General features: G+C 45.0%; 1 protein-coding gene across 2 annotated transcripts in view; it reads left to right on the top strand.

The window, feature by feature from the left end:
* Positions 1-652: 652 nt before the first annotated feature.
* The window catches only part of CHRNA7 (cholinergic receptor nicotinic alpha 7 subunit), a 119,085-nt gene continuing 106,613 nt past the window's right edge, over positions 653-13,124 (top strand). Inside the window, exons 1-2 of one of the 2 annotated variants that reach the window (XM_071214398.1) lie at positions 653-795; positions 1,320-1,459. In XM_071214398.1, coding sequence (XP_071070499.1) covers positions 1,451-1,459 — 9 coding nt within the window. In that variant the 5' untranslated portion in view covers positions 653-795; positions 1,320-1,450. Of the gene's footprint in view, positions 796-939; positions 1,087-1,319; positions 1,460-13,124 lie in introns of those variants that run through there. The other variant, XM_058294821.2, reaches the window with a different exon arrangement.

Here is a 13,124-nt window from a genome sequence, read left to right as displayed (position 1 = left end):
CCTTCCTCACGCCGCGCTGTGCGCAGAGGGGCTGAGCTTCCCCCCCATGCCGAGCCCTCCGCGGCTCCACCTCCTTTCCCTCCTCCGGGTCCAGAAGCCGCGCCCCTCCCACGCCCAGGCCGGCCGCCCGCCCTGACCCCTCCTCCGGGCCTCGCTGGCCCACCGCCTCTCCCGGGGCTCAAGCAGGCCTCGTCGGAACACCAAGTTTTGTCTGTCTTTCAGCCAGGGGATGAGAGCGAACTTTTCATTCTCCCGAGTCTCTTTCAAAAGGGACTGAAGCGTAAATCGGGATTTCTGCAGGGAATCCCATCGCACACGCGGCAAGCAGCTCTTTTCCCCACAGTGCACCCAGGAAAAGATTTCGCCTTCCTCTCGGCACTTCCAGAACCTTGCAGAGAAACCGGCAGGGGATGTCCAGCAAATGGTAGCTGAAAAGCAAACAAACCAAACCCCAAACCCCACACCCCAACACTCGGGTCTGGCTGGGGAACGGGACGCGGGCTCCTCCCCGGCCGATCTCGTCTGGTCCGGTTGGTGGGACTTCCCAAACCGTAGGGTGTCCCCGGCCGTGGCGGAGGGAGGGCCCTGGAGCACGGCCCCTCGGCTGTCCGCTGTCACCCCACGGCGCGGCGCGGCTTCGGGCCGAGAGCGGGAAGGAGGGAGTGGGAACAAAGGACCGAGGAGACGGGCAGAGCGCGCCCCGGCAGCCCTCGGCGAGCGCCAAGACGCGGAACGGAAGGCTCGCTCGGTGGAAACGGGGCCGCGGGCGCCCCGAGGCTCCAGGCCGGCGACGGGGTGTGCGGCCGCGTCCACCCGGGCTGCAGTTCCCCCGGCCGCCGCGGGAGCTGCGGGCTCGGCCGGGGGCCGGTGCGGGGCGGAGCGCCGTCACGTGGAGGGCGCGCGGGCACCGGGGCGGCGCTGCTCTTTAAAGGCGCGAGCCGGGCGGGCCGAGCGGGCGCCGCCAGCCGAGGCGCAGGCCGGGGCGAGCGCGGGGACGCCGGGCGCCGCGCGCCGCAGCTCCGGGGCTCGACATGCGCGGCTGGCGCGGAGGCGTGTGGCTGGCGGTGGCCGCGTCGCTGCTGCACGGTAAAGCCGCCGCCGGGGCTCCCTCCCCTTCGCCCCGGCGCGGGGTCCCCGGCGGCGCCGTGCGGCTCGGGGCGCGGAGCGCGGCTCGGCGAAGCCGGCTCGGGGCCCGCTGCGGGCTCTCCCCGCGGGCGAGGGGCAGCCGGGGCGACCCGCGGGCGGAGCGCGCAAGTGGGCGTGCGGCCCCGCGCCGCCGGCCGTCCCTGAGCAGCCGGGCGCGCTCTCCTCTCCTTAAGGGTCCCTGCAAGGCGAGTTCCAGAGGAAGCTCTACAGGGAGCTGGTCAAGAACTACAACCCCCTGGAGAGGCCCGTGGCCAACGACTCGCAGCCGCTGACCGTCTACTTCTCGCTGAGCCTCCTGCAGATCATGGACGTGGTGAGTTCCGGCCGCGGGCTTCCCCTCTCCCCGCCGCGCGCGGGCCCAGGGCACCTGAGGGGTGGGGCGGCGGGCGCTGTTCCTTCGGCCCAGAGGCTAGGCTGGCCCTGAGCGAGGTGGGCCAGTGCTCCGATCCCGCTCAGGTATGCCTCCTCAGTGTGCGCAGTCTCCGCGCCTAGGAGGGACAGGGTGAGACTGTGCCACCGCCCTGACCACCTGTGCACGGGGGCACTTCAGTCCCCCACCCGCTTTCGCTCAGCTCAGAAACGCAGGACAAAGTATCCCGATCCAGGAATCAGGAGCGAGAACAGGTGCCAACGCCACCGTGAGTCTTCTGTAAGGCAGGCACTGGCATTCGGGGGTACCCATCTGTCGTCGGCTTTTCTGCTGCCCCTGGCATGTAACTTCTTTGGCTAGGGGCCTGGCTCTGTGGCTGGCGAATCTGTCCAGCCGGAGGGCCGCCGTGGGATTTGAACACACCAACCCCCGTGACTCCAGTAATGGGCATTTCCCGCCCCCCCTGGTCGATGAGGGCAGGGGCTGGAGCACTCTAAGGGCCAGCAAGGCTCCTAACACAGGCAAGCTTGCCTGCCCCAAGAGCCTCTTGCCTTAGCATGGCCAACTTAGACCGGCACAATCGGTGTAATAGTTGTGTAAGTTTGTTCCTCTGCCCTTCTAGACTGTTCTGGATATTCACTTTGCATTTTTACAGCCTTCATTCCGTACAGATGTTTAACAGAACTGCTTACTTCATTAAGAATGGGCTTGTCTATACGAGGTGCTGGGGTCTGTTCTGGGGGGGCGTGGAGGGGGTCAGGGTGTGGCACAGTGGGAGGTGTTCAGGAGGCAGGAAGAATGTGGTCAGAAAGCTGTGAGATGAGCCACAGCTCGGCAGAACACACTCGGTAAGAGCCACCAGGGGGGCTTAGATAGAGGGGGGTAGGAAGCGAGGTGACAGTCCATAATCCTACAGGTGCAGCATTTGTCACGTTAATCGCTGGTGCGTGTTGCATCACTTAACCTAGTTAAAACTGCTCTGGTGAGTGGCATCTTTCCCCACGTTATGCCTGTGTTAAACATGTGCTTTCTCCTATGAGGAGAATCATGCCTTAAAATAAAGACTGTGTTGTAATGGGCTGGGAAAGTTCTCAGGAGAGAAGAGCTGTAAAGGAACACAGGTGCTGTCGTGTGGGGCACACAAGATCAAAAGTTGCTGTTTAGAGAGCTTGAAATACAGGAAAGGAGAAAGGAACAGAAGCTGACAAAGAAGCTCTAGGAGTTGACCCAAGCTACGTCAGTGGGAAATGGAGCTGGGGAGGCAGGGGTCAGGGTGGGGACAGTGCACAAGGCTCTTCCTGTTACTAGAAGGAGTTCAGAGCTCTGCTAGCTTCTGGAGCCGGTGTGAGTTCTGGTTCTGTTGGTTCTGTTTCTTAAGTGTTCTGAGTCATACATATCCTGTTAATAAATGGGCAAGATAGTACTTTACTTGTCCTTGCAATAGCTAAAGAGACTGATGATTAAGTGAACACAAAGCCAGACCCTGGACACGGGTCATTTTCATAGAAAAGCCACATGCGAAAGGACCAGGCGGCTCAGTGAACGCACTCTACCAGGGTTGCCCAGTAGAGTGAGAAAGTGAGGTCAACCTCCCCACCCACCCAGGGTCAGCTCCAGCTAGAGAGACTCCCTCACAGTGTGTCTGACCCACAGCTGTCTCCGGCAGTGGGTCCTTCTTCCAGATAGGGCATAATGGTGCAGTGGCCACCTACCTGAGGAGCAGGAGGTGTGGGCATGACAAGAGACCCCCTAGGGCTGACACAGCCCCTTTGGGAGAGACTACTCACGAAGAAGCTGCAAGCCTCTTCATGGTGTCTTAAGGAATCACATCAATATAAAGAACTGTGGATTTTATGATGTGGTTGGACCCAAGCTTGGCTTATACAGTATGACAATGAGAGAAAAGAACTTCCATAAAGTTATAAAATTTTAAAAACACAACAAAAATCATAAGCACTATGTGTCATCGACATCCCTGTGTTAGGGGAAACCCGTGTCAGGACTGTGGTCAACAGCCTCGGGTGCACAGGTGGAAGAGGGGAGAAGCCTTGCTTGATGTCAAGTTGGCGGTGGAACTAGCCAGAAGCTCACTGAACTCCCCAACCAGGAGATGCTGCTTGCTCGTGGGTGGAGCTGAGCGAATTACTTTACCTTTCTGTGCCCTGTTTGCTCCTGTGTAACGTGAGAATAGTAATACCTACTTCACAGGGCTTTGAGAAGATTAACTAAGAGACAGTCCTTGCCAGGCAGTGGGCATTCACTGACGGTTTGCTCAGTCTTAATTATTGAAAGGGAAAGAAGTCGATGACTTGAACGGTGTGGCCACTTGTCCAAGGTCACTGCATGGTCAGAGGCCTGGCTTCAAAGAGTATCCACATCTCCTGATTTGAAAGTCCTTCGCGCTGCATCGACTGCTTCCCTTAGATTTGATAACTTTCTTCTGCAGAACAGAGTCAGCTTAATCTATTTAAACTGGCTGAACTGTAACTGATTGAATGTGGCTGTGCTGAGCTCCTGGACGAAAAGGCAGTCTCTATATCAGAAATAATGAAATATGCAAACATTTGTATTCCAGCTGGACTTGGCTCTTTCTGGTTTTGAAGCCGAGCCAGGTTTTTCCAGCTGGAATCTCAGCACCATGGACAGAGGCACCGCCGCGCTCATATCGATTCATGCGGGCAGTCTTGACTGGTCCAAATTCTCTTTACCAATTCAGGTCTCGTGGTCGTTGCTCGTTCTGACTAGGCCATTCTAGAGATCGTAGTTTATTTCTCCCCGAATATTGTTATTGTTCCTCCTTTATGCCAGCAGATATTCCCTGGCTGGAGCTATCGGGGGAAGTTATATTGTAAACGGTCCTTTCCTCTTTCATCAGTTTATTCCATAAATACTTTCTGAATTCCTATGGCAAAGTTTTCTAGAGTCTGCGGATTCATATATGATTAAGAGATGATTTCTACTTTTAGATAGCTCACTGCCTGGCTCAGGAGACTGACAGGTAAACCTAAGGTTACCACTTGATGAAATTCACCATAAATGTCTGTTCAAAGTGATGCAGGGGAAAACATCTATTTCCATGTAAGGTAGCTGGGAATGGTTCCAAAGAGGAGGTGGTTAGATTTTTAAAACTGAGTAGGAGTTTGCCAGTTGGGGAACATGGGAAAGGCTGTGTAGAAAATGGAAACCAGGTGAGGAATGGCTGAACTCATGGTGGAGGATAGCACAGCTTTCCACAAGGTATGTTCTGAGGAACATCTATTACTGGCTGATGGCTGTAGGTTTTATTGCAAGAATTCCCAGAAAATATAATGTACTTGCTTTGTTGAGAATCTGTAAGAAAGAAATGTAGTATCTGCCACACATATTATTTTTCTTACTGACACTATTTGTAAGTATCATCATCAAGAAACACAGGTGGAAGATATGATACACAGGTGGAAGATATGATATAAGGAGAAAATATTTGGCAATCACATATCTGATAAGTGTTAAATATCCATGATATATGAAGAGATCAGACAACTCAACAATGAAAAGACAAACTACCTGATTAAAAAATAGGCAAAGACTTGAAAAGACAATTTCCAGAGAAAAAATACAAATGGTGAAGAAATACATGAAAAAAAGTTCAACTTCGCTAGCTATTAGGAAAACGCAAATCAAAACCACAATGAAATGTCATTTCATACCAATTAGACTGAACAACTATTATTAATAAAAAGTCGGAAAACTGTAAATGTTGGAGACAACGTGGAGAGATAGGAACACTTATTCACTGTTGGTGGGATTGTAGGAATGGTACAGCTACTACTGTGGAGGACTGTTTGGCAGTTCCTAAGAAAGTTGAATATAGACTTTTCATGTGACCCAGCAATACCATTACTAGGTACATAGCCAGAAGAACTGAGAGCAGAGACACGAACAGACATCCGCACACTGATGTTCATAGCAGCATTATTCATGATTGCCAAAAGTTGGAAACAAGCCAGGTGTCCATCAAACGGTGAATGAATAAACAAACTGGTGTATTCACATGATGGAATATTATGCAGCAGTAAGAAAAATTGAAGTTGTGAAGCATATGACAACAAGGGTGAACCTGGAGGACATTATTGAGTGAAGCAAACCAGACTCAAAAGGACAAATAGTGTGTGACTGCACTATTATGAACTAAATATATTATGTAAACTCATGGAGTTAATAATTAGAATATAGATCACCAGGAAATAGAAGGTGGGTAGAGAATGGAAAGCTGATGGTTAATCTGTGCAGAATTGGTAAAAATGTTGTTTGCTAATCTTTGGAAATGAATAGAAATGGTGAAAACATATCATAGTGTGTGTAACTGGTAGAGCTATTTTATGGGTATGACGGTGGTTGAAGGGGAAAGTCTACAGACATGTATATTACTAGAAGGAAAGCCAACAAATGTAACATGGGACTGTGTAACATAGTGAAACCTCATGTGAAATATGAATATGGGTGATATTGTAAACATAAGACTGTTTCTACAAAATATAAATACAAAGAGACTAGTGAGAAGGAAATAGAAGAGCAGCTATGTATGGCAGTGGAAGCACAGAGATTGAGAGGTGATGCTTTGTTTATTTTATTATTATTATTAATATTATTGGAATAATGAAAATGCTATAAAATGGTTGAAGTGACGAAAGCACAACCATGTGATTACACCGAATCCATTGATTGTACACTGGATGGATTTATGCTTTATTAATATGTATCAATAAAGTAGATAGAAAGTGGGAAGGTGCGGTGGATTTTTAAACAGGACGGGATGCTCCTAGAGCTGTGTTTAGATAGAGTTTGTATGTGGGAGTGGAGAGGGTATATTTGAGAGGAGGCAAAGTGTAGGCAAGGGATGAGGAAGACTAAATTGGATAGCTGCTGTGGGAGAGGAGATGTTCTTTATAGGCTGTCTGTGATACACTGTTGTATATATAAACTCCATGTAGCTGCATACATAAATTTAAAGGAAAATGTGCAGATTATTCCTAAATGCATCCTCTGACCTGTGATTGCTAATTTGCTTCATGAACTTGTAATGGGACATGGGATGAGATAATAAGTAAAAAATCATTTTGAAACGGTACAAACGCAAGGTTCAGAGCAGCTCAGAGTTTCCATGACATTTCTCCTTTATTCCTGTAATTTATCAGCTGCCTCTGCACATATACCTAAATGATTTTTGCAGTATTGATATGCGTAGAATAAATTTGTACAGTTAGGAAAGTATGTCCAGAAGGCAGTGTTTGAAGATGAATAATATGAATTAACAATCTTCAGAAGATTGTCATGTTTTTCATGTGGATGAAGTACAAATCATTTAATTATGCATCAGTGAGTTTTGGTATTATAAGTTTTATTGGATTGCAGCTTCTACTTTTGTAGAAGCTTTAGTCACACGAGAGTGGAACAAAGTGTTTGGACATTTGGGGTTTGCTAGTGTGGATGGCAGCCATGGAATCCACTATCCTCAAGGTTTGCGTGTTGTTTGAAATTCCTATGGTGCCTCTCTGCTCCTGTTTGTTAGAATGATGATATTGCATTTATCAGGCATTATTTAAAATACTCAAACCCTAATTTAAATAGTATTATCAACTATTAATTATAAAGAACAAGACACCTAGGACACATTCTGTGAAGAAATGCCCAAGGAATAATTAGGTAATTATTCTGGTAATATTTTAAGAAATGTTATTTTTTAAAACTATATAAGTAAGACATATTTAGTGAAGAAAACCAAATTAAAAAGGAGAGGAGACAGGGAAAATATCACCCAAATCACCATTACCGAAAGCATTCTGCTGTAGTTCACATTATCTTTTTTTTTTTATGTTTTTCATAGTTGTGTAGAGATCTATTTAAAAATTAAAATGGTATCACACCATGTATGGTGCCTTAAATGATATTAAAAATATTAACAAGTATTCATTTTAAAGTGATACAGATATGCCAAATAGTAAATGAACATGAGTTTTAAAATATATTTTTATTCTCTCCCTGTATTATGTAACCATCGCTGCATATTCAATCCCTATTCCTATTTAACTTTAGAAATTGCTTTTACAGTTTTTTGTTGAAATGATCATGATGTCTCCTGCAAGTAGTACATATTGTTTTAAAAAATAAATACTACAGCGTTTGTCTTTTGTCTTTAATATGCTTACTGATTTGCTTGGGTTCAACTCTGTCCCTTGCTATTTGCTTCTTAATTGCCCTTCCTCTTCTGTGTTCCTTCTCTCCTTGAATGCGTGCTTTTGGATTTGATTCTGTATTTTACACTCTTCAAGTTTCTCCCTTCTCTACTTGCTAGTAAAACACTCTCCCATTTTTTATTATAGTGAGCACTCTGGAGATTTCTACATGGATCCTTGACTAATTAAAGTCTAGTGCAAGTCACCTACTTTTCTGAACAGGCAAAAATTTAAAATACTTTAATTCTGTTCACACTTTAACTCCATAATTCCAATTTACATGCCATTACTGCCATATATTTTATTTCTATATTTTTAAACTTCAGGAGATTGTCATTATTTTCTGCAGTCGATATTTTTTATTTTCCCATGTTTTCCCTTTTCTGTTGCTTTTCATTCTTTCCTGCATCTCTTCGCTTCCATTTGAGATTATTTTTCTTCTACCCTTCCATGTTCTCTTTCAAGTGAGTTTGCCTGTGACAAAATTTTTCCATGTTTGCTTGTCTGAAAATATCTTTATATTGCTTTCATTTCTGAAAGATAGTTCAGAATATATGGAATTTTGGTTGGCAATTAGTTTCTTTTTTTTTTTTTAAGGATTTATTTATTTACTTATTTCTCTCCCCTTCCCCCGCCCCAGTTGTCTGTTCTCTGTGTCTATTTGCTGCGTCGTCTTCTTCGTCCACTTCTGTTGTTGTCAGCAGCACAGGAATCTGTGTTTCTTTTTATTGCATTATGTGTCAGCTCTCCGTGTGTGCGGTGCCATTCCTGGGCAGGCTGCACTTTCTTTCACGCTGGGCGGCTCTCCTTACGGGGCGCACTCCATGTGGGGCTCCCCTACGTGGGGGACACCCTGTGTGGCAGGGCACTCCTTGCACGCATCAGCACTGTGCATGGGCCAGGTCCACACGGGTCAAGGAGGCCTGGGGTTTGAACCACGGACCTCCCATGTGGTAGATGGACGCCCTAACCACTGGGTCAAGTCTACTTCCCAGCAATTAGTTTCCTTAAGCATCTTAAAAGATCACTCAATTCTTTCCTGACTTTTACTACTTCTCCTAAGAAGTAAAAGAAGTAAGCTCCATTGAGTGTACTCTACTTTTTTTTGGCTGCTTTTAAAATGTGCTCTACTTTTGGTTTTCAGCTATATATATATAATTTGATTGTTTTGTTTAACATGCTTGGGATCCAATCTTCTTTAACCTGCTACTTGGTATGTTTTGGAAAATTGTCATCTATTATTTCTTTACATATGACTTCTCCATTTTCTCTGTCTCCTTTTGGGACTGTAATTAAGTGTTTACCACAGACATTTACTTTTGCTCAGTAGTTCTCCGCCAGGTCGGTTTTCTCTCCTAGGAGGTATTTGACAGTGCCTGGAGGGTTTTGGTTCTCATACTGGGAGAGCAGCACTGCTGGCATCTGGTGGGTAGAGGCGGAGGCTGCTGCTAAGCCTCCTACAACACAGAGGACAGTTTCCCACAACAGGGAATTATCCAGACCAAAATGTCAACAGTGCCGATTATAAAAGCTTACTTTTTGCATTGTCTCATGTTCTTTTTTCTCTACAATTCCCAATATTTTGTGTATCCTTGCTTTATTGAGGCTATTTTTGGTTGACCTGTGTTCAGTCCACAAGCTCTCTCTTCATTTTGTTTATTAATGAGAATTATTTTACCACCCCTGTCTAATAATGCCATTCTCTGGGTACCTTGTGCATCGCTTCCTGTTGGCTACTTTCATTTTTTTAAAAAACTCTCCTCCCTTTGTGGCTTTTTGCATGCTGTCTGCTCTCTGTGTCCATTCGCTGCACGCTCTTCTGTGTTTTTGCTGGTCTCCCTTTTTTTTTTGTTGCGTCATCTTGCTGAGTCGGCGCTCCGTGGTGCTTGCGGGCTGGTGGCTCTCCGCAGCGTGTGGGCAAGCCTGCCCTCACAAGGAGGCCCCGGGACACGAACCCAGGGCCTCCCATATGGTAGACGTGAGCTCAACTGATTGGGCGACAGCTGCTTCTCTCCTTTCACTTTTGATTTCAGTCTCATGGTCTGTGCTGCCTCTGAGACTGTTTCTTCATTTTGTCCCAAGCATGATCTGTGAAACATTGTGGAGATAACTTGAGGGTCCTGAGTACTCTCTTGCTTTCGTATTGTGTTTGCTTCTGGCCAGCAGCTGGGCTATAGGCACTAGCAATCCCAAATTACCTTAATTCAGTTGGGGATTGAGAAATGGAGAAGTGGGCTTTGCTTCCGGGTCTGATTCTCGTTTTTGCATGTACCCTCTAGGGTTTAAATCTAGGACCCTTACGAGGTTTTCCTGTATTTGCTGGGCCGATTCCTATGTCATCCCCCAGCTCCTTTGTCTGCCGTCGCCTGCTCTAATTTTAGCTTCCTAGACCTCGCTTTCAGAATCAACACGTGCCTCTGGAAAAGTGGCCCTGAACCCTGGTGTTCTCTCACCACCACTGTCCCTTCTTCTTCTTGGCCCTGCAATTCCTCACTGTTATGCACGTGATCTTTGCGTTTTATCTAGATTTTCTACTTGTTCTCATTGGAGGATTAGTGGAAAACACTTAGTGCGTCATTGCTGGTAGCAAAATTTACATTATAAATTAAAGCTTGTTTACTTTAAAGTGCACCTTTCTAATTGGCTCAGATTTATTATGGTAGAGATTTTCTCTCTCTCAAACCTCTTTATGGCACTGGAACATAAATCTGAAAATTTCTTTCGGCTTTATAGCCTTGGAATTATGGATACTTTTACTAAAGGACTCTTTCCTGTAAGTGCCACCTCAGTCTGTCTCTGAAGATGTTCCCCAAAGGGCTCAGCTCTCTCAGAGCTCCTGTCTCATCCTGACATGCTGTTACAGGAAGAAAAATCATCTTGCTACGGAGGGGTGCTGCTGAAAATCCCTGCTATCATTTTGATTTATTTTTTAAATCAGGATTAGGTAGTGTTTTACTCCTCCACGGAGAAGAAGGCAGTCGTTTGGTACTTCCCGATAGCAAATTCCATGCTGTTTATCACAGTGGTGTCCTTATTCACAGGCTACACACACTATGAGCTATTTCGGCAAAAGGAAAATTCAGAACTCTTGTGAATTAACATCTTAAGTACACATTCGTATGCGCGTGTAAGCACTCTCTGTGTGCACACGCACCCTACGTGCCCATTTTACCTGGATGTTAACTTTCTTTCTTGCTTATTTTTAATGTCGCAAAATAAAACCTCAAAAACATGTTTATTAAGTTTCCAAAACATACAGCTACAAGTTACAGCAAAAGCTGTGGACTCACTGTTTCAGCCAAGCCAAAATAATTGATTAAAACTAATATGAAATTAAATAAGGAATTATATAAAATGCTGCACTGTGGGTTAACAATCACTGCAGAACAGGCTGTGGGAAAAGCCTGGCTGGACAGCTGGCCACCGGCTCCATGCCAGGTAGTAGAAGGGGCTGACCTGTCTCACCTGCAGGTAGGAGCGGGCAGAGGGATTGGAGAGTCTAGAAGGCATGGTTAACGAGCCCAGCCTGCGAGGTTCTGAAAACTGGTGGTCTAGTTTTCTAGGCAGCTGACAGCAATCTACCAGAAATGGGTTGACTTTTACTGTGGGAATTTATTAGCTTATAAGCTCACAGTTCTGACACTGTGAAAATGTCTCAAATCGAGGCATCTTTAAGACCATACCTTCTTCCTGAAAACCTGCTGCTGCTGCCCTGGGCTCCTCCGGCTCACGGCTAGGCACAGGGCAGCAGCTGCTGCGCTCCCCCTCTGTTCCCAGTTCTGTGCTTCCAGCTTCGTGCTTCCATGGCTGTGCCTTTCTCTCTCTCTGTCTGGATTAGGACCCACTCTGAGTGAGGAGGGTCACATCTCAAGATTCTACTCACCAAAAGATCCTATGTGCCCACACCACAGAAGTGCGTTAACTTTAAGAACACACCTTCCTGGGGTCCATACAACTTCACGCCATCACAATGGGTAAGTTAGTCTTAGGTGACTGAAAATAAATTGTAGGTAAAAAATCCTGTCTTGACATGAAAGAGGCACTATATCTATTCCAGAGAGAAAGAATATAGAGGAAGGAAAACGTGTTCATTTTGTAGAGAGAAGGCAAGTGTGGTTTGGAATTTCAGAATTGTAAAAGGATTTCTTAATCTACTGTATCTGTATTAAAAAGGACACACATACTATGCATGATGTCTGGCGGCTTAGAGTAAGCAAATTATCACTGACTGCCAGAATAGATTTGATTAAGCCCACACTGATAAAATCTACATTTGAAATAATAGCCAGGAAACATTAGTTCATTCACTGTTCTCTATTAATATGTTTTATCAATGTTTGAAGCAACATTTAACACACTGGTTAGCTCACAGAGAGATACAAGTTTCATTTCAGAAGTTATTCTTAAATCTATTTTAAACATTTGAGGTATCATCGACACAAATGTGACAATATCACATTGACACAAATGTGACAATATCAAAACTAACTCAATGAATTTTCACCAAGTAAACCCATTCAGGTAACCATCACACAATTCAGCTCTTCCCCGTCCAGAGGAAAACTATTAGCCTGACGTCTACCACCAGAGTTTAGTTTTGCTCTACTTCAGAATGTTGTGTAAATGGAATCACACAGCTGCATGCTTCTGTGTATGGTTGCTTTCCTGAATTTTATTTTCATGGGATTCACCCAGGTTGTTACATGCAGCTGTGGTTTATTCATTTTTATTACATATAAGATAATTTATTATTTTATTAATCTTCAGTTTGCTTCTAGATATTGTCTATTATGAATAAAACTGCTGTAGAGATTGTTATTTTACATGTCTTTTGATGCACTTGCTTATGTATTTCTATTTGGTATAGACATAGGTGTGAAATTGTAAGATTAGAGTGGCATATCTTTAACTTTTGCAGATAATGCCAAATGATTTCCAAAATGGATCCACCAATTAACATTCTCATCAGCAGTGTATGAAAATTCTTGTTCTTCATACTCAACACTTGGTATTTTGAGACTTAAAATTTTAACCCTTCTGGTGGATGTGAAGTGATATTTTGTGATTTTAATTAGCACTTTCCAGATTACTAATGAGGTTGAACACGTTTCCAGGTTTCTAAATAGCTCTTTGATTATCTTCTTTTGTGAAGTGTCTATTTGTGTCTCTTGTCTATATTTCTCTTTGGTGCTCTGTTTTTTATTTTTATTTTTTTCCTTATTGATTGTTAAAAGTTTTTCTATTTTATTTATTTGGGCCCTTATTTAATGGTATGTTTTACAAATATCTTACACTTTTTTGCTTGACTTCTTTTTCACTCTTTTAATGTTCTTTCTCTCCTTTTTAAACTTTTAAGTGAAGTATACTTTCTTTCTTGGTAAAATACAATAGTA

Source organism: Dasypus novemcinctus, chromosome 3 (assembly GCF_030445035.2).
Source record: "Dasypus novemcinctus isolate mDasNov1 chromosome 3, mDasNov1.1.hap2, whole genome shotgun sequence".
NCBI lineage: Eukaryota > Metazoa > Chordata > Mammalia > Cingulata > Dasypodidae > Dasypus > Dasypus novemcinctus.
Note: the sequence above shows the minus strand (reverse complement) of the source record. Positions and strands in the feature narration are given on the sequence as shown.